Genomic DNA, 23,003 nt, shown 5'->3' on the forward strand with positions numbered 1-23,003 from the left:
TCGAACGTAAATATAGTTTTAACGGGATTACCAAGTAAAATGTGAAAGGTAATGCTAGAAAACAGGAAACACTGTACGGAAATGAAAACTGACAATAACGATAAACTCTGAACGAATTGTGGACAGAGCTCCACCCGAAGGCCAACCACCACCAATGGCTTATAAAGGGATCTTTGCAGCACCAGAGAAATTCCCCAAATAAGGTCCCATTGGTGATGAATCCAACGACCTCAGCCAACCGATAGACATGGAGGAAGAAGAGAGATTTCTCTACCAGCTAAAGGATTATGCAACAGGTGTTAATGGTATAACGAGGGGTGATCTGATGAGCACCCATCGACCCTAATTGGTTGCCTTGCTGAACATCACATGGCTGTTCCGCTTGATACGAAAATGGACAACGCTGTTGCCCAAAGGAGGAGACCCCGCAGCGCAGTAACGCGACCTACCAGCTAAGGTCATCAGCCTGAATCCACCCGAAATGATCTGAAAGCGTACAGCTCGATCGGTACTGGATTACAGAATGAGGAGAACCATAGAATACCAATATTAAAAACCTTTAAATTGTTCCTGCCACACAGCGTAACTGTCATAAACTATGGTTTACAATGTTCTGTATACAGATAATGCTATTGATGTTCGGCTCACTGGTGACTGCAGCCGGACGCCTGTCGTCGCCTCCGGGAGACGTCGGAACGCACCTGGCTTGCTGCGGTCTCCGGTCGCGTCGGGGAAGGACTTGGTGGTGACGGGGGACGTCCTGGTTCCTTTGGGCGCGGCGTGGTCGGGGCGGTCCTTCCCAGTAACGTGCTTCCTGGGAGACGTGTCGTCGTCGCTGGGGGACTCCGGCGACGACCTCCTGTTTGTCAACAAACAACCCCCAGGTACTAACAAACATTGTCCTACCAAGTGCCAACATAAGGTTTCTGATGTTGCGAACATTCCCGTGAGCTTCCTACCGAGGTGGCTCAATGGCAAAACATTGAACTCATAAATAATGATGCCCTTAGTTCGAATCCCAATAGTATCATCCCGATTTCGAAGGTCATCGGTGGCCATGATCGCTAACTCGTCACACATGTTGCTAGGATCGCGGGTTCACGCCCCACACCCTCGCATGACTCAGATTTACTAGCACGAAATCGGTAGGCAAGTGGTTTGGAGTCCATTTAAATCTTCGAGGTCCCATCTCCTGAAACCTCTATGCGTAGCCGTGCGACATTAAGCCCTACAACATAAAAAACATCCTAATTTAAATTTCGCTTTGTTACTCCTAGCTAATTCTGGTATAGATCCTTACTGCGGGTCATGGTCGAATATTTTTCACTATCATTGGTTTGGGTTGGGTGTTTCCGTCTCTCATTTAGCTCGTTCTCGATGAAACGTACTTATGTACTTCCAGACACTTTTCATAATACTGCTTTATAAATATAAAAAAATCCCTTTGGACACAGCCTACAGGCGTAGGTAGATTTCTAAGTACCCCATTCTTCTGGAAATGTTCTGGAAACTTCTATAAAAATCTGGACCATTTTAAGAACTTAATGTACATTACAACCTATATTTTCTCATATTCCATGCTGTAAAATGTTTCAAATGTTTTTAACTCAATGCTTTCAGCATTGAATAGATTACAACGAAACTCATAGTATGCTACTAAAGTTGTTACCTTTTTTTAACCTTCGAACACTATTTTTCACTTCTTGAACTAATACGTGTGCGTATAGAAATTTGATTAAAACAATGGTTCGAGTTAACATTAAGATGGTTTTAAATAAATTCCAACAAATTTGTTAGCAAGGATGTTTTTATTTTTTTTTTATTTCAACCTCTGTTTTTACAGTAATATTTCGTTTCATAAAAAATTGTTTTAGCCAGAGGTTTTAGTTGTTTTAGGATTTTTGCAATAAATTATAACGTATTTTATATTATACCTACTAAAAAAAGTTATAGTTTTATGTCTTCCAGTACATGGTATGAAAATTAAAATGTTTTAAAATTCTAACCCTGTTTTTTCAACCCTAGCAGCAATGGTTCGTCTTATCAAAAAATTGTTTCAGACCAAAGTTTAAATTTTTTTAGAAAATTTATATTTTATTATTATAGATTTTATACTTTACCTATTATGGGAGTTATGATTTTTTTTAACCCCTGTTTATTTCAACCTTAGCACCAATTGTTGGCTGAATCAAAAATTGTTTCTGATAAAAGTTTTATACAATATTCATTAGGTTTACAAACAATTGGAACGGATGTAACAGTGTACTTACTAAAGGAGTTATTTTTTATCGTCCTTCAACCCCTGTTATTTTTATCCCTTGCAGTAATAGTTTGTCGTATTAAAAATTATTTAGGACGAAATTGTCGATAATATGTTAAGGTTTTACATGTAATAAGAACGGACTATAATAGCGTACGTGGTACGGAAATTATGAATTTTTTTATATTCCTACCCCTTGCAGGGGAATGGTTTAGCTTATCAAAAACAGGGCCAGACATAAGTTTTAGAGGAAAATTATAAGATTTACAAACAATTTGAAATGATTTGATGATGTGCTTACTAAGGGAGTATGAATAATTAGTCCTTTAACCCCTGTTTTTTCCACCCTTTGCAGAAATGGTTGGTTGTATAAAAAATTGTACCGACAAAAGTTTTAAATATTATTTATAAGGTTTACGAATAATTCGAACGGATTTAATAGTGTGCCCACTCAGATAGTTATGATTTTTTTGTCCTTAAACCTTTGTTTTTTTTTTCACCCCTTGCAGGAATGGATGGTCGTATAAATTTTTTTTTTTCGGACGAAAGTTGTATATAGTATTTTTATGTTTTACAGTAAATAATGAAAAATAAATAGTGTACATTGCACGGAAATTTTTATTAATTTTTAAAAATTCAATTCAGCAATGGTTCATCTTATTAAAAATTGTTTCAGGCAAAAGTTTTAGATAAAAATGATAAGTTTTACAAACAATTGGAACGGATTTGACAGTGTGCCTAATAATGTAGTTATGATTTTTTTTGTCCTCAAACCCTGTTTTTTTTCCACCCCTTGTATTTATGGTTGGTCGTATCAAAAGTTTATTTAGTACAAGGTTTTTGTTATTACTCCTACGAGCTATAATATGTTTTAAAGTGATGTGATATTTTCCATATTATGGTAGTTATAGCGACTTTTCTATTTTTCAAAAAACTATTCACATTTCTACCCCTTTGGTTGGATTTTGCCAATTAACTAACTCGACCGAGATTTTTCATTACTAGATTTTATGTATCAGTTCGGAAGTGATTTGTGCAAAATTATGGCAGTTAACGTGTCCATAAAAATTTTATATATAGATGTATATAAATGTATAAATATTTATAAAAACTTTCGAGTAGACGATTGTTTTGGGGTTTATGGACCATGAAACGAAAAAAAACTATGTAAAAATGTTCCGGAAGTCGCACCATGGTAACGGCTGCAATAGGTAGTCTTTCTTCGAAATCTATCCAAAACTTTTGTGAGTTGCGAAGAGGAGAAACGAATAATATGTAAATGTAGGCTTTATGGTGAACACCAAAACCACTTGGGAGTCAACTCGGTGTTGCTGGGATGGAAACCCGAAAAACCTCGCCTGAAGAGAGTGACTGAAAGAAACCATGGACAATGCATCTAATGGTGCTCAGATACGCTGGAATGCTATAAATTATCTGTATTTTGATGTAACAATAATAATAATAATTACAAAAACAAAAGCCTTCTGCTCAAGTTTAGAGTAGTTCGGTTATTACATTACAAAGTGTTTAAAAATAATGACCACCAGAGATCTGTTTTGATAGTCCTACCTAGAGTGAAATACGGTTCATGAAATATTAAAAGGAAGGTTATTTTTTAAGGTGAAATTTGAGGAGATTTAGACAGGAACAATTAATTGTCAGATGCACTATTTATTATCTACAGTACACAATATCTAGAGGTGGCAGAGGGGCGAACCTGTGCTCGGTGACCTTGCGCTTCACCACCTCGCCCTTGGAGTCGATCAGCGTGGTCGTGAAGGTGGTGGTGGACGATGTCTTCTCCGACGACGTCATCTTCCTGACGACACGGATCTGCGCGCGGAGGGCGCTGCGCTCGTCGTATTGCACGGACTTCTCCAGCTGCCGAACAAGGACACCAGCTCTCGGTATTCTGTGAACCTGCAGCTTCAGCCACTACTACTACAAGTGGTAACACACTGCACTGGATTACCGTTACAGAGCGCCTGGTTTCCCATTTCATTCCAGTTTTCCACGATCTCCCGACATTACTTCTCGTAAATATTGGAACGGATTTTTTTTTACCATAGGCCAAAGAATATTCGGTCTCGATGTAGGGCATATAGTAGTTATTATGTACTTTACTGTCGAAGTTCTGCTTAATTATTTGTAAAGTATTCTGTGATGTCAATATTTCAACACGAAATTATTTGTGGTAAATAGTGAGAATTCATTTTGAACTTAATGTGGAATATTTACCTATTTCATAAAGTTCATCGACAAAAACTCCACGTGAGACATACATATGTTTTGTTTTGGTGACGATATATTTTGGTAGGCGATACTCAAATCAACTATGATAAATTCTTCACAGCTTCATAAGATAACTGCAAAAGTCTATTGTTACAGCTGAGTTACAGCAAAAAGATTAAGAGAAAAATGTTATGTATGCAAAATATAATATTATTACAAAAAATGACTACAAATAAATTTTCAAAATTAGTAGTTAAATAAGAATCATAATTATTTCAAGGAAACAACCTCAATTTAATAGTGTTACACAAAATTATTTATTTACAACATTTTTTTATATTTACTATAATGCAAATCTACCAATACTGATGCGGTATCTCATTTGCTAAGCTATCCTAATGGAGTTTCCAATTAGCCTACTAAGCAATGGAATTTAAAGCCAGACAAGATTTGGAAGCAGAAAATTGTGAACGAGGAGGCAGCAGACTTCAACAAACAATGAAGTATCACAGCTCGACTGATAATTTTAAAACCTTGATGATGCCAATGCCATGCTTAAAGTTATAGAAGAGAAACTTATCGAACACAAGCAATTCATACCCAATTTACAGTAAATTAAAAATAAATATAAAAATAATATGTGTATTTGCAAATGTGTGGTTTTTGGTGTTAGTATGAAACTAGGTACAAGTATTTTAAACATCGAAGAAACTCACCATCAACTCTAACAACTCGAGCTCGAATATTTCCTCCACTACGACTTCCTCTCCCCATGGCGTGCGCGCGATGGTCCTTGGCTTATCGAATTCCCCGCTACGTCGCCTGTGCAGTGTAGAACTGACTGGTAAAGTTTTTGTCTGCCGCAAAGCAATCCCGAACCTCGTGGTGGCATCTGTAGGTTTCCTTATCGTGTCCTTAGAGTCCTTTCTAGCTGGTGTAGGGCTGGGAGACTTTTTTCTAGAAGGCTGTATCTGGGGACTTGAATCTTTCCTGCCAGTGATTGGTCGTTTCTCTGCAAGAGATTTGTCCTTTGGAATAATTTCTTCTGAAGGTTTTCTCCTTTTAGTCCTATCAGTGTGAAAATGTTTGTCTTCGGGAAAGTCTTCTGAATACCTTCTTTCATTTGGAAAAGGTGATTCTCTTCCCTCTGAATAGTCATCCTCATGATGTTTTCTAGAAGAAATGGTGTCACGCATGTATCCCTTTGTGGTTTGTGATTCCATACTTGGAGAGTCTTTGCCACATGGAAATTCTACTTCATCTGTATCCTTTGTAGTCCTGCCAGGATGGAAATATTTGTCCTCGGGGAAGTCTTTTGTTCCTTCGGGATAGTCATCTTCATGATGTTTTATAAAAGATATTGTCTCACGCATGTATCCTTTTGAAGTTTGAGATTCCCTACTTGGAGAACGTTTATGATATGGGTAATCATCTTCATCTGTAGGTGCTTCAGCAGGTCTTTTATCCGATTCTTGTGGTTTTCTTGGTAAAGATCCTTGCCTGTCAATGAAGCTCTCCTGAGTGTGTCCCTGTGAAGAAACAGTTTCTCGAAGGTATCCCTTTGTAAATGATGCTGTTTCTGAATGATATTCTTCATCATCACTAGGCAGTTCGCTTTGTTTATCACATTTAAACAAGGCATCATTACTCTCAGTGTGTCTTCGAGAAGAAATAGTTTCACGAAGGTATCCTTTTGTGATAGATGCTGAGTCCGACGGATAACCTTCTTCATCAGTAGGAACTTCTTTTGTTTTATTTTTTCTTGGTAATGAATCTTTTCGAGCTGAAAATTCAATATCAGTGTGTTTGCGTGACGAAACAGTTTCACGAAGATATCCCTTCTTTGGCTTACTGCTTTCTTTTGTACTGGATGCAGTATCTGAAGGGTATTCTTCATCACTTGGAATATCATCTGGTTTGTCAGGCCTCGATAAAGTTTCAACAGGCTCGTCTTCAGTATGCCTCCGTGATGATATGGTTTCTCTGAGGTATCCTTTACTAACCTTATGTTCTCGTGTATATTTATTTGTATCCGAAACATAACTTATATCATTTAATGATGTATCTCTAGGTTTGCCTTTTTCAGGCGAAGAACTTTTGAAGGGTGAATCAGTTTTTTTAGAAGGGTGAATATCCTGACTAAATTTCTTTGCGATTTCTGCAATTTTGGAAGGTTTTGTATAATGTACATCTGATGGTTTATCCTGTTTACTTGCAGGCTTCGACTTCACAAAAGTATCATATTTCCCTGGTTCTTGTGGTTTAGATGAAGGTTTTGCTTTTGTGTATGTGCCATACTTATCTGGTGACTCCTCTGCAGATGGCTTACGTATCGGGGAAGAGTCTGTCGATACTTTCACTGGTTCTTTAGTTTTCTGTTGTGGGACTATACTAGTCAAATTATTTTCTGGAGAAGTAGGCCTTCGCTTTGTAAATGTGTCTGTCGAGAATTTGTTTGGACTAAATTTGTCACTTCGATGCTCTGGAATATATTTATTTTCTGGAGAGCTATCTCGAGATGAAGAATGTGTAGGTGTTTTGCTTTCGGGTTCATGGGAATATGAGGGGTGATGAGGCAATGATGTCTTATTTTTGCCAGGAGAGGGTTTCCTTATATCTTCTGAAACTTCCGGTGACTGCCTTTCCTTAGGGTAAGATAAATTAGCAGGAGTTTCTGATGTTGAAGTTTTACTTTTCGGGTGAATATCAGATTGGGTCTTTTGCTTTGGTACATCCCGAGGGTAAGACAAATCTTCAAGTCTTTCGGGAGAAGTGTCTTCAGGTTTTCTTCCTCTAGGATGCTGTGCCAGACTAGATTTTTTAGGACGAGTTTCCTCTCTTGTAATATCATCAGGGCCAGTTTTAAGTTTTGATGATCTGTCTTCTGGGTATAACTTGTGCTCAGGTTTCAGAGGTTGCTCTTCAGGATACTTTCTGGAGCTAGTTGTTACTCTTTTCTGTTCATTGTCTTTCATAAGAGTGGAACTCTCAGTAAAATTTTTTTTATTATCTTTGGTATATGATAAATTTTCAGGTTCATTGTGAGTTGGATGCTTTTGTTTCCATGGAGATATGTTTTTATTGGTGGGAGACTTTGATGTAGGATGAACTGAATGCTCTGGCATATCATATAATGGTTTGGATTCTGGCACCGTATCTTCATCACTAGGAATATGACCAGAATCTGTGTATGGTCTGTTTTCAGATTGTGTGGGGCCTCTGCAGAAACCTGTGGGTGAATTTTGCACTGGGGAATGTTTTGGTGTAGTTTCATTTTTTGGTTCTTTATATTTTTCATGAAATTCACGTTCATTCTGAATAAAGTTCTCTGGCCTATTTTCCATTGGTTCTACTCTTGGACTTCCTCGCCTAGCTTCAAAAACGGATGGTCTGTCAAGAATATCTGGCACCTTCTGTTTAGGAGTTAGTGGTGATTTTTCTGTCTGAGCAATATTTTCGAAAATTGCTTTTGCTCTGCGTACAGAACTTGGACTATCTGTAGGTTGTATAGATGGTGTAGTCTCTTCATTAGGACGACTAGCTTGCTGAGGTGTTGTAGTTTTCCTTGCCTCCTCAAGGAATAAAGATACTCTATCAGCAACATTGACCGACTTAAAAGCTTCATCTATTTCAGTTTCATCATCAAGGTCTGTTATTTTTTGTGCAATACTACCAGTATTCTGTAAAAACTGTTCTTCTAAGAATGCTGTGTGTTTTTCTGTAGGTGATTTGGGATGATCAGGATTCTTGATACTTTTTTCTGTAGGGGCATATAGATGTTCGTCTGGCTGCCTTGGCTTAGCATTACTATTGTACCTTTGTGATACTTGTTCATTAGTTAAAGGTTGGTCTTTTCTTTTATGTTTTGGAAGACCTTTTACAGGTTCACATTGCTGATCTTCTTCATCTGTATTTTCTTCATCCAGTGGGACAGGATGAAGCACTGGCTTCTTAAAAATGGCTGGTGGTTTTCTTTTTGTCAAATCATCATCTTCTTCTGGCTCACTCACTTTGTCAGCATATCTTGGACTTGCACCACCTTCATCATCTGTAGTGATGAAACCTCGGCGCTGGTATTCAGGTGATGATTCACGTGATGACTTTGGTTGTTGTACATTTATGGTGAGACTGTCTTTCAGAGCATTGTCTACATGATGTTTATTAACAAACCTAATATTCTCTCTATTTTTGTCTGACACAACTTTAGATGCATAATGGCGCTCTTCGTCACGTCTCAGATCATCAAGTTCTTTAATGTAAGTATCATCTATATCTTCTCCATCAGATAACAGTTCAGGAACCTCTTGCTCATCATCTGATGTTGTGAGCGAGACATCCGATCTTTTAGAAACCTTTGTTTTCGTGGTTCTTGAGTCAGCTAGTTTTCTTTGTGTAGTTTTTTGGGTTTTAATAGTTGTAATATTTTTACGATTGTCCCTGACAGTGTTATCAGACTTTCGTATTGTTTGATGATTTGTAGTCATTTTCAAACCGTCAGGTTTTTTAATTGTTGCTGTTAATGTCACTTTATGTTGGCGACCAGTGGGTACAATCTCTGCATCCTTCTTTGTTTTATGTTTAATGTGTTCTGTAGGTTTCTCTGGCTTTTGGACATACCTTTTATTATGACTTACAGGTGAAGATGTTGGGCGGGACGGAGATATCTTGTCGGTGTTAATTCGCGATGTTCTAGTCTCTAAAGTCGCAATTGTTTGAACTCGTCCTGTTGAAATGTGAGGCTTTATTGTTGCAGGAGAGCTAACTTGAGAAATCGTTTTTGTATGAGATTTCAATGGCTGTGTTTTAGGAATGTCTCTGGGCATCTTTGCAGTTATTGTAATTGTTGTTGGTCTTTTTACCTCACTTATAGGAATAGTTTTGGTTGTTACAACTGTTTTTCTTGCAGGTTGGGGTTTTTTCAAAGTATTTTCAAGAGGCTTAATTTTTCTTGGTGCTACATGTTTTGTGGCAGGAAGTGGCTTGTGTTTATCTAATGGTTTTGCAGGCATTTTTGATGGAATCCTAGTAGGTGAATGAACTGGAGAATTGTCCTCGACTAAAAATTCATCAGGAGGTGATTCATCTTGTAGATCTTCCACATCATATTCGTCACTTAAATATCCATTACTGGGCTTCACAGTATAAGTTTCTTGTCTCTGAACATTGGTTTTATTTGATAGAGTCAGTGTTGCAGTTGCATTGTACTTTTTGTCAAGTGTCTTTGTTGCATTAGTAGTTGTAAATTTCGTGTCATCCTCTGAATCAGATTTAGATCTATAATCAATTAAATTATTTACTGCTGTAACATTTCTGTTTGTTTCTTCGATAAGTTCATCAGCAGTTTTCACTGTTTCGGGGCTTGATACAGTAGATGATCGATCAGTAGAGTGTTCTTCGCTGTTGGTGTGCGATTTTCTTGTCTTTTGATGCTTCACATCTTTATTTTTACTGTATTGTGAAAGTTTTGATGTTTTCTGAGGAATGTGCTGATAATCAGTGCGTTCTGGACTTGAAGTTGGTGACTGGTGATGAAAACCTTTTTTTGTTGTGTGTGCAATATCATCTGCATACTCATTTTGTAATGATGGACTATGCTTCGATGCCATATTTCCAGGCTTTCTTACTATATCAGAAGGGTACCTGTTTGAAACTGGTGATTTGGTTGGTTTTCTTCCTTGTCTGCTAGGACTAGGAAGAGGAGATGATTTTTTGGGGATCCCATATGTTTTGGGTCTGTCATTTATGGTATGATTAACATTAACTGATCCTGGAAGCTTTTTGTTTGAAGTGAATTGCTTTACACTATCTGATGGAGACCTATTACTACGATCAGGACTACGAGAAGGTGAACGATCAGGTGATGTTATTGGCCTCTTCGAAGGTTTCATTTGGCTGGGATCATCTGTAATAGGGTTTGGTCTTTTTTCTGAAGGTGCTGTAATTCCCTTTGGCCTATCCTTCTTGGAAGGAATCTTGGTAACATTTGGCATACTCTTTTCTTTATTGGCTGGAATAGATTTTGATGCGATGTTGTTTGAAGTAGGTATTGGTTTGTCGCTAGGCTTGCGAATAATTGTTTTATCTCTTTTTTCAATATATTGTGAAGTAGTTTTCTTAGCTTTGTCATCTCTTGGTCTGTCTGCGATTGGAACATTTTTTGGTTCTTGTTTCGCATCATTTGATTTTTCAAGGGGCTTACCTGGATACCTGTTAGTGGATGGCACATTAGGACCAGACATTGGTGTTACATGTTCATCTTGTTTATCTTTTGCTTCACATTCTGAATAATTATCTACAGGTGAAATAGTTTTTTTTGGCTTATCCTTCGACTGAAGCAAATCCTTAATGTTGCTTTCGTTTCTCTCAGTTTTTCCATCTCTGTGATACGTTGAAGACTCAGATGGTTTTCTTCGGTCAGGTTCCAGTATTATTTCCATTTTTGTAGTGGTTAATATTTGATCATATCTTTCGGGACTAGAACATGGAGATATACTAGGAGACTTTGGTTCAATCAATGGAGCCTTTACATCCTTGTTAGAGGGGTGCTCAATATCAGATGCAATTACTGTATCTTGTAACTTTTCTTGAGTCAAGAAATCTATTACATCTTGTGTCATTGCATCTTTTGGGTGTTTTAATTTTTTTGAACTTTGTGGTATATTATCACTGAAAAATCTTTCAGGCTGAGTGTCTATATGTGCTACTGGCAATGATTGTGTGGTGTCTGGCCGTGTTTTAATTGGTTTTTCAGGTTTGGTCGGTTCTTTATCAAAGCATCTGCTTGAATCTTCAGGTGTTGTTTTTACTTTTTCAGGAGATATCCTAATAGGTTTTATGGGTTCCTTGTCTTGTTTGGTTGGGGATTTGATTGGAATTCCTTTTTTCATTATACTCTTTTCTGGGGCAAGCTCTAATGTTGTTGGTCGTACTTCAGGAGCGGTACGGAATTCTTTTATGGGTGTGAAACCAGCTCTTTCAGGACTTGAATCTGGAGTTTTCCTGGGCTGATAATTTTTTCGCATCACGGGAGAAAATGCACTTTTTTCATCCTCAACTTTCTGTGGAAATTCATTTGCTAGAGATCCCTCAGAACTGTATTCAGGGGATTTATCTCTTGGCAATTTGTCTAGAATCGACTTTGGCGAATCTGTTATAATTTCTTGTTTGTCACTACTTGATAAATTTGTGGGTGAGACAATTTTTTTGATACTAGGCTTGCGATTAAAATTTCCTTTTTCTGATGGAGATGGTGACTTATCTTTCGGCTGGATTTGTTTATTATCAAGTGCACTTGGTTTTGATGAAGTATATATTTCATCAGCAGTGTCATTTGCTGTAAGAGATTGTCTTCTTTCATTTTGAAAATTCTTATTCACAATATCTAGAGTAGATACTTTATCTGTGACTGGTATTTTGCTGTCCACAGACGGCCTTTGTTTAGTTGTTATACCTGTTTGAGAACTTTCATTTACTACATTGTAAACAATTCCTGTATTTACATCGCTAGTTTCTATGCTGGTTACCTGCATGTCAGTCATTTTACTTGGTTTTGTTACATCCAGATCAATTTCGTGATTTCCAGGTTCACTTTCGTCATCTGTAGAAGATCTTGAACTACCCTTGCTCCTAGGTCTGCTCTGCCTGCCTTTTTGAGGTTTGTCTTCATCCCTGGAAGGGCTACTGTGTGGTGATACTCCTGGTGTTGAAGATCTTTTCTTAATTGGGGTACGCATAGCACCTGAAGATTTCCGACGTTCAATTACAGGACCGGGTTTCCCACTAGTATCTTTTTGTGTCGTGACCGAAGGCCGAGATGATTCAGACAGCTTTCTGTTTGTTGGCTGCGAAGTAACATCTTTAGGTCCATCTCCAGAGCTCATTCTTCTATCAGAATGATGAGGCGATTTTCCACTTGTTGGTGTAAAAACAGTACCTGGTTTTGACTTATCTGGAGATTGCCTTACAGGTGATGTTCTTTCATATGTACCCGGTAATTTCTCATCTGAAGTTATATTATGGGGTACTTTCTTTTCTGGACTAATTCTAGAAGGAGATATTTTCCCGACAGATTTATCAGGACTCACCCTGGAAAATATGTCTCTTTCTGGACTTGATTTTATAGGTGTTTTTTCGGAGGTTTTCCTTCGTGGTATCACCTTTTCAGGACTAGACCTAGGCGAAGACCTGTGATTCTTTTCAGGGCTAGTTCTTGTTGGAGATGGTCTGGTGATAATTTTGTCTGGGGTTGATCTGGTTGGAGAAGCAAGACTATTGTCGACACTAGTCCTATTTCTTTGTGGTGATTTGAAAAATTTATCAGGACTCGCACGATCGAGTGAAGTTTTAGATGATGAACGAGTAGAAGAAGGAGTTCCCCTTTCTGGTGATGCTCTGAGAGACTTCGCGAAAGCATCATGAGTAGGGCTAACATCGACACTTATGCGTTTATTTGTGTAATCATGTTGGTATGTTGTAGTATACTGTCCATCAGTAGTTTTCGATTGTATTGTGTCTGGGCTGGTAGGTTGTTTCATTATACCTTTCTTTGTTCCTTCAGTAGGAGATGTAACATTTCCAGCTGGCTTTACTGAAACGTCATCAACTGGCTGTAGCAATTTTCTATCTACAGTTCTACAATCACTTGCATCTGTAGTAATATCTTTCGAAGACAATGCTGTAGAAACCTTTTCTTGCACTATGAACTTGTTGCTCTGTTGTGCAACTGATTCGTTACCATGTCCTGAATGAAATACGAACTCTTGGGTAACATCGTTGTTTAAATTACCTTTGCGATAATTATCTGTTGTTCCAGAAGACACAACTGTCCAGCTTACCATGTCTTTAGCATCTCTAGGACTAACTGGAGTTGAATCTATTGGGGTTGTGTTCTGTGTTGATAGAAATGAATCTAATTTGTTCAGTTCAGTCATTATGTTTTGTTCAACTACTTTTTTCGTTTTTTCTTCGCCTTTACGACATATTGTTACATCAATAGTCGTATTACTGTCGATGTATGGCGATGTTTCGTATGTTGTGGTAACTAATACATCTTTATCTTGACCCCCGATTTTCTCAGTGGAATGTAAAATCTTAGAACGTACATCGTCACGGTCTTGCCTGCTGTCGACAACATGTACTTTAGAGCCACCTTTCGTCGTGAACTGCTCAGTGCTAGATTCATCGGTAACGTATCTGGTGGTCAAGGGTTGTGTGTAGTGTGTAGTAGATGTATCTTGAGCATCGTGTGCAGAAGACACATTTTGAATTTCGCGTGTCGAAGAAGATATCCTTTGAGAAGATGCTGAAGAAGATGACAATTTTTGTTTTTGGGAGGTCTGTGATGAAGACGAAGATGACGATACCCACTTTCCTGTTTGCATTGCTGAAGTAGAGAATCCATCGTCTATGTCATTCTTGATAGAAATCGAAGTAGAGCCAATGTTTTCAAGAGGAAGTTTTGATGTGTCTTGGGATGAAGTGACTTCAGAAGTCGTCGACAGACCAGTGTTGCTGTCGCCGGCAGTCCTGTGCTGCTCGGTTCTGTAGCTGGACGTGACTACAGGCTCTTGGCCATCGCGGGAGATTCCACTGCTTTCATACGAGCCTGAAGATGACTCTTGTACCACCTTCCAGTAAGTGCCACCTTCGTCGCCTCCTCCGCCCGTCCTCTTGTGAAAATCTCTCGTCGGAGATTCCGAGTCTCGAATCTCCTTGCTTTTCAGTGTGATGAAACTGTCGTCAGTGAGTGAGTCGGCATGACGGATGGACGACGTGGTGTATGATGCAGTTTTAGAAGTCACGTGATGCTGCCTGCTTTGCTCCTGCTGCTGGCTTATATCACTCGAACTGTGGTACCTGAAACATTTATAATATTTGTGTCTGTTATCATGTATATATCTCGTAATAAAAGGAAGGGAACATCTTTGTAAATACATAAATCTCGATTGCCTTATAAATTAGCTGCATCTCATCGAATCACTGTTCATACATCTCTAATGACCTCTGTGTCGACGAGAAGTTAAACATTAATAAGTAATCGATTCTTTCATAGCTCCATCGCAATGCACTAACGCGGACCCCTCCAGCTGCGTGCGAGGCATATTAATAATAAATGTTATAAAAATACATATATTAATCATACAAATTTTATTTGAGTATGGTTAACTATTTAATTTAGTTTTAAAAATATATATTTTTAAAAAATACCCTCAGTTTTCCATAGTTAAGTAATATTATAGGTTTGATACGATTAATATTAAAAATTATATTGATATTAAACAATACAATTCAATATAAGTATGTAATTTGGTAACCAGGTGATTTTCTAAATATTTTCTGATTACCAATCTCATTCAGAAGCATAAAATACCAGAACTCAATCCCATCTACTGAAGACCTTTGGAGTTTGGCAGTAAGCTTAAAACTATATGAAGGTTATCTCAACAATTCTGCACGAAACCATTGTAGTATTCTGATCAAGACGGCCACAACTTAAAGGAAAAATCTTACGAAACATAATAATCTTAATGAGTGATGTCAAGCGATGGTGAACCAATGAACTCGCAGCCCAGAGGTACCGGGTCACAACCCACTCCGGCCGTTCTAATTTCGGTTTCCCATTGTTTCCTGAAATAACTCCAGGAAAATGCTGGAATGGCTACTAGCCATAGACCACGAGTAACCTGTTCTTTCCCCATCTCAGGAAAGTAAACAGGTCGACCGCCCTTCCCGGACAATATGATTACAGTGGAGCATCGATTATCCTAAACAATTCTTGACTGGGGTATTCAGATAATCGTTACAGTATCATAGAAACAATACATAATGTTACGTTGGTCACCGTCAGCTACGGAGTCCGGGAGGCCATTTAACACCCCCCCCCCCCCACACAAGCGAGGGAGGTGTGTGTCGCCTGGCCATTAGCGGCCTGTCAATCACAGCCTTCCCCCTCCACGCACCCACCGCGTCAGTTATGGAGCTAGGGCCAGTCTGGAGGCCTGAACGCCGAGAGGTCTGGAGAATTCTTAGTGGATGGGCGAGGCGGGGGCCATCGGGCCAGGTACACTTGTGACGTCAAACACGGCGTCTGGGTGTTTCCCACGCCTGCACGCGGGTATAGAAGGGCCCCGCCTCCGAGCACAGGAGGAGTGTGGTGTAGTGGAGGGGGCGCGGAAAAGTACCATACTGGAAAAGTACCATACTGGTATGGTACTTTTCCGTATGGCACAATTCCGCCTCTCTTCTTCGAAAAAGACGGAAAAGTACCATACTGGAAAAGTACCATACTTGAAAAAGGACGAGGCGGAATTGTGCCATATTTTTTTTAAACACTCCATGGAATGACTGCAACGCCTCTGTTCTCAGAATAGTGTGGAGAATTCGCCTGTAGACAGCGCTGTCAACTCCAACAGTGTCTTCGGTTAACTCAAATGACGCCAGATAGCAGCACGTGTCCTTTTTAAAGTATGGCACTTTTCCGGTATGGTACTTTTCCGTCTGTTTCGAAGAGGCGAGGCGGAATTGTGCCATACGGAAAACTACCATATTTTACTACAAGATTCAAAAACATTTGTGGCAGCTATAAATTATATATTTAAGTATGGTACTTTTCCAGTATGGTACTTTTCCGTCTGTTTCGAAGAGGCGAGGCGGAATTGTGCCATACGGAAAACTACCATATTTTACTACAAGATTCAAAAACATTTGTGGCAGCTATAAATTATATATTTAAGTATGGTACTTTTCCAGTATGGTAATTTTCCGTCTGTTTCAAAGAGGCGAGGCGGAATTGTGCCATACGGAAAACTACCATATTTTACTACCAGATTAAATAACATTCGGACCAGCAATAGATTGGCTATGATTTTTCATTATTTTTATATAAGGTTTAAAATATCTATACAAATATTTACCAGGTATAATCTATAATACAACATCACTACTGAATTCATACTAAAATTTAAATTTAATATATATTGCTTAAACTAAGAGAAAATTAATAAAATATCTACACCAGAATTTCTTATTTTTATTATACCTCTTCGGATATTATCTTACGACAATGAAAAATTCACTGAGGTGCAATTCATGTAAATAAATATCCACTTTTGTCAAATATTTTTATTTTATATTATTGTACTGAAAATTTGTGTAAAACTTCACGTTAGCATTTATACTATATGTATCCATTGTGGTGGTGGGATAGTAATTTAAATGTAATACATTTACTCATGCGATTTACATAATTTTTGTGATCAAATTGTGAAACAAAAACTAAATTATAGATTTTGAAGACCTTAATGGCGCTATGGTTTCAAACGTTTAAATATTTCCTTAAAGATGGTTATATAATGAGATATAATTTTCAAAGTACATATCATAAATTTCAGGCTATTCATTTAATCACTTAAAGGGCCCGACTGCACTTTTGACTGAGTTGAATTCTTTAAAAAAAGTCCGCGAGTATGATACTCTATCTGAAAACAAAGCGACAGCATCAGTGGTGCCAACAAGGGGGAGGGCAGTACCCAGGGGCAGTTGCCCCCTCTGCGAGTTTGACAGGAAAATAGTTTCACATACAATTTGATGAAAAATTAACATTACATATTAACAACTTTAGTGCTGATTAATGAATATGTGAAGAATACTAATAAACAGACATATTTACTTAAAAATTGTCTGAATAATTTTTAATTTCTATATTTAGAGTATAAAATTATGAAACAACTGACTTTGCCCCCCCCCCCCCCCCCCCCCCAATCCAGGGTAAAATCCTGTGGGAGCCCCTGGACAGCATCACTTTTTGTAATCGAAACATTGAGGAAGCGAGCTGCCAGCACATGATGTTGGTGGGGGGGAGCAGGGGGGAGCGGATGACGCGCGGGTTGGCGGAGATAGGCTGCTGTTGCCAGCTCCTTCTAGGGTCACTCACACCCTCTCCCCGCCAACGCAACAGTGTGCTTGGGAGATTGAAATGAGCTTGTGCCAACCTCTCAGGCTAGGTGCGAGGCAGACAGTTATTCATTTACAGTCCTCAGTTCGTTAAAGGATAGCATACTGGTCTGGTTTCTCTTGTTATTTAATGATTCTGTATTATGTATAATATTAATTGAGCAATGAACACTGTTATTTTTAGTTTTTATATGAAATTGCCAAAAATTACATTTTAAAACCAACGTGTTTTATTTAGGTGTAATGTTCATTTAGCCACTTAAGAAGTTTTAACTCTGTAAAAATTATTTGTTACTGATGGAAACTAATTCAGTAATACCCAGTTACTAGTTTTTCTACAAATATTTGTGTTAAATTTATGTACATTTTTCACAAAATCTATTTTATGTGCATAGCCATATCTTCAGACACTTCACAAAAGATTTACTCATATCGCTGTATCTTATAAGACACTTTTTAGACACGTGTCTTCGGAATCCATAAATTTTTAGCCAATATTTTATTACTAAGAAATTATGATAATCTGAAAGAATCATTACTTATTTTTCATATATTAGAAAGAAAGATAACTAAAGAAAATTATGGGTAATATATACCTATACAGTTTTGAAAATTAAGCAAATATATTTTTGTTTTACAAACACATACCCATAGTCTCAGAAAAGTTTGAAAAACTCTCAGCTAACATATTAATGAACTGAAACTAATTAAAAGTATTTGAATTTGGACATTTAATTTTTGTGTTATACTTCAGCTGCGAAGATGTTTATGGATAATTTATTGTTTATTATGAGATTTTTCTCCAAGCAATAGAACATAAAACATGAATCAGTCTAATATGAGAAGCTCCTAAACTTAGTTGAAAAGGATAATAATAACAACAACCATTTAAAAACGTTAATGTGTGATTATTACTTTAACAAATTTCTTTGGCCGGAAAATACTTTTCGTTACTAAAACAACCGTTACCAAAGTAAAGCAGTATTTCAGTGAGGTGCATAATCATTTTTTGATGCATTCAACACAGTCGCCCTATTTTTTAATATCTCTGATTGTATAAATATGTTATGCCGTAAATTGTTTCTTCATATGAACGCTTTATAATTATTTACTTGGAAATAGATAGCATATAAACCATAAATATTATATGCAAAAAATAAAAACCATATATGTTTTCATTTTTATTTTACCCATTGTTAGATGTTGCCACGGTCTGACTACTGGAAAATTATTATATAATGTTATGCTCCATTGTCCATAACCCCAAAACCGTATGTAACTGAAAAGTTTATATATTTATATAGCTATATAAATTCCATTTTCTATGGACACGATAGCTATCGTAATTTTGAACAAATAACTTTCAAACCAATGTATAAAAAATGGTAATGATAAATATCGGTCAAATTAGTTAATTCCACCCAACGGCTATAAATGGGCAACGTTTTTTGAAAAACAGAAAAATGGTTATTTCTTACAACATATGACAAATATTGCTTCTATTTCAACGTAGGAGTAATACCAAAAACTGTGTTCTAAAATAATGTTTAATACAACCAACCCTTACTGAAAAGGAAGGAGGGGGGAGAAACAAGCTTTGAAGGACAAAAGAAATTCATAACTCTCTTAGTAGGCATGTCAATGAATCCGTTTGAATTGTTTGTAAATCTTAGATGTAATTTTTATCTAAGACTATTGTCAGAAATTTTTTTTATAAACCAATTTGCCGCTAGTGGATAAAAAACACGGAGAGAATTAAAAAATTGAAATGATAGTATCTGTACCATGTTAAAAACTTTCTTGTTACTGTAAAACCTCAAAATATTTTCTACAAATTACGCACTATGAACACGATTGAATACTTTGTTAATTTTTTTTCTACCTCATGTTTATATTGACAACAATTTCTTCAAGGGGTGGAAATAACAAGGGTTGAAAGACAAAAAAAAAATGTAGTGGGAATACTCTCAAATCCAGAATAATCTATTCAAGAATCATAAACATGATCCAAAAAATTGAGCTAAAATGTTCTTTATGTAAGGAACTATTAGAGTAAGAATGGGAAGTGATGGAACTAAAATATTTTAAGTTTTCTTACTATTAATTGATTAAATGTATTTTAAACATTGTTAATATTATCCAAACCTAAGTCCAAAGTAAAAATTTATAGAAAATTAACAACTAAGGTAGTATGCATAATACGTAAAATCGTTCTAAGTTCTTCAATGCTGGATGCATTAAATTAAAACCATTTGAATAATTTTCACTCTGTGAAAAATGAGAAAATATTAAATCCATCGGTTTGGAGTATTTAATAACATATTATATAATGTTACATAAAGTAATTTTTTAAACGTGCCATAAGTTTATAAAAGTTTCTGGAATATTACAGAATAATCAAGAACTTTGAAATGTACCTACGCCTTTATGCTGTAAATTTTTTTTTAAAATTAGGATTGGATTGCCACTTTTAGATTATGTAGGAAATTAAGTGAAAACTAACCTTCGTGCGCATGTACTGACTTCACATTAGATACTTATATGAAGAGATCCAGAAATATTTCGGATTCATCTGGCGTCTGGGTGGAATTAACAGTCCGACATGTGCTAAAACGAGGTTTGCTTTTCAATTTATTAGCGAGAACAGATTTTTTTATCTTGTTAATCGACACAACTTGATTCATTTACTTTCTCTACTAGCTTGGCATCATATAGACTGGTATTTGAGTCAAAAATTCAACTTTAATGATAAGCATTGGCCTTGGGCCCCGAAACACGAAGTTAAATATGACGTAATATATCAGATAATGATTTTTTATTTTTTATTTATAATTTTTTTTAGGTTCTCTGGCTTCATTGATGTATACAAATCAAAAACAACTGCAAGCTATTATAAGATGAAGTGCAGACAGGTTCTTTGATGTAAAGCTCTAAGAATTATAAAAATATATACATTAGCTGAAATTATTAAGTGCCCTTCTAAGATATTATCGGATCTTACAAACATCATTAACAGTTTTAAGATTTTTCACAAGCTAAAATGGGCCTTGTTCAACAGTACAGAAAAAAGCTTCTTGAAAAAAAAATTATTGAAAACTGGTTAAATGAAGAAATGGTTTACCTGCTGCCCCAGTCTCTTCATTGAAATGGCGACCGTATAAATAATTCGATGATTTGAATGATCAAACAAAGCACCGGGAAAAAAATGGAGCTCAGAAAGAAAGTTCCTGTAGATGAATTAACTTACACAGCGCAATTGGGTCATCGTGCCGCAGGCAATATAGATATGGCTAATAAGTATACTTCCAAAGTCTCCAACCAGAACCACAAAGTTTCGGATGGCCGCTGCCATTGTAGGGCTAGATCTTGAATATATTCTCCGATTTTAAATAATATTGAAAGTGATATCTTTGGGTTTCGATATAAGTGTCGAAAATTTTTGTACGTACACCATAAATATTGCATAATATTATGTTAGAATTGTGTGCCTAGCAACCTATGTCATCAATAGTCCACAGTATATTAACTCATGTTCCGAGGATCACATTGCATGCTTTATTTCCGAATAGTCAGTTGTCGGAATAAGCAGCCGAAGCGAGAAATAAACGTTTTATTCAGTACAGAGAAAGCTTCTCCAGAACATTTTCCAGGTTGGACTGTAATGAGGATATTTTAAATCGCTCGCGTTACCTTCGGACCCATTTTCACTGGCATGAAATCTAACTTAAATAGAAAAAGGCAGACAATATCAAAGAAAGTCTTAGAGTTTTTTTTTTAAAAAACAAGCTGGTTCTTTTAATGATAGCTAAAATGATGATGAAATGTAAGTTATATCTTTTGTTAACGAGTGTCTATTTATTTATTAAATATGTACTTTAAAGTTATTTTAAGACTTTTTTTTGTTATACATCCAATCCAGTATGTAGGCAGTGTAATATTGTTACGATCCTTCCAAGTGGGTTCGAGAGAAATAGCCCAATTAAAAGATTAATTGTTTAAATACTGTTTTATTGTTCACTATTTACAATTTGCTCTCCACACTATATACAAGTCTGTTCCGCTCTATCGAGTCTCGCAGTTCACTCACACACACTCCAGCTCTCGCCACCAGCCGCGCCGCCAGCCCAGTCCCCACTCGCAGAGGGAGGTCGGCTCCAAGTAGTCGCTGCTAGCTCCTGAAGTCGTCGCGCCGCCGCCGCAGCCCTCGCTCGACTCTGCACCACCGCTGTCGCACGCCTCTAACTATCGCACGATTGTCGCCAGTCGCCAGGTCGCCCCAGCACTCAATATTCTGGTCTCGCCGAGACTCCCGCTCGCCAACGCACACTGCTCCTAACTATCGCACGCTGTCGCCCCTATACCAGGGAGAAGGCCCCGGTACCACTCTTGATTCTCGCGACGCCACTCGTCCCTTTCATAGGGACGGTCCTCCACTGTCACCCTTTCTGGCTTTATCGAAGGTTTTAGACGTCGACGTACCGAGATGCTGCTGGAAAAATTACGTGACACGAAGGAGCCAGGGCGAAGGGGTGCCGCTTCCTAATGGCCCAGAACAAGCGTCGGGCCGCACTGGTATGCGTGACGCGTCAGTAATTTGGGCCGCTTTCGGTCAGCAAGGCGGCTCCTCTGAAGCTGGCCTTGCCACCCGGCCCTCTGTGTAACTGGGTTTCCGCACTGCCGGGGATGTAGACAAGTGGCGAGGAGGGCGGACTAGACTGTTCTTAACATGTCAAACACGTCGGCAATTCAAGCCACCTGGCCGGCCGCGGACCACAACGCAGTCGTTACTACAAATTATGGGTTAAGCTTGAGTAAACAGCTACAGGTATGCATACGTATAACTTTCACGAGTTTGTTGAAAGTGATTGCTTTTATTTGAATAATTAACGCATCTCCATACGAAAAGCAAAAAATATATATTTTTGGCCAGGTTTGTAACTCAAATACCAATCTATGCTGCATTGTCTCACAATCGCAGAGGGACATGCCCAAATAACTGCCTTTCAATCATTAACACTGTGAAAAAGTATAAATATTTGCATTCTAGCTTGCGACCATATGAATGCGCAGAATTTCCGTTTGTCTTCGAGCCTATATACTGTCTGATGTAATTGGCTGTGATTGGATAAGCCCTTTTTTTAGAATTTCGTTTCTGGTTCAGGTAAAATAAGGTCAATAAATTTAAGGTTTGGAATCCAACTGGTTTTGTCTAATCTGGCCATCTAGTCTGGCATAGGCTTATAGATTATAAAAAAATATTTATATAGTTTCCATGTTCGCATATTATATAACTGTGCAGAAATATTTTAAGGGTTTGAATGCCGTATATGTGAAATAAGTATCAAAAAAAATTTATAGTCACAGGTAGTTTGTTTGGAGTTCGTTCAGTGTATGCTTACCTTGATTGTAATCTATATGAAACTTTAATTGGATTGTATACTGGAAAATTGAGGCATTCCACTTTATATTTTATGAAACTTCTTCAGGAGCGATGGAAGTATTATTTAAAGTCTGAATATTAATGCAGCGTTTTTGTGAAACATTGTTCTGAATTGATAAT

The 23,003-nt window shown here is 37.4% G+C and overlaps 1 protein-coding gene across 4 annotated transcripts in view; it reads right to left on the bottom strand.

Annotated features, from left to right (window-relative positions):
* Window positions 1–23,003, bottom strand: part of LOC134530521 (serine/arginine repetitive matrix protein 2-like) — a 297,641-nt gene that overhangs the window by 156,807 nt on the left and 117,831 nt on the right. For all 4 annotated transcript variants that reach the window (XM_063365407.1, XM_063365408.1, XM_063365410.1 and 1 more), the window contains exons 4-6: window positions 5,209–14,347; window positions 3,978–4,141; window positions 702–859 (exon numbers count right to left, since the gene is read on the bottom strand). In XM_063365407.1, coding sequence (XP_063221477.1) covers window positions 702–859; window positions 3,978–4,141; window positions 5,209–14,347 — 9,461 coding nt within the window. The remainder of the gene's footprint in view (window positions 1–701; window positions 860–3,977; window positions 4,142–5,208; window positions 14,348–23,003) is intronic.

The sequence above is a fragment of the Bacillus rossius genome, chromosome 3, assembly GCF_032445375.1.
Source record: "Bacillus rossius redtenbacheri isolate Brsri chromosome 3, Brsri_v3, whole genome shotgun sequence".
NCBI lineage: Eukaryota > Metazoa > Arthropoda > Insecta > Phasmatodea > Bacillidae > Bacillus > Bacillus rossius.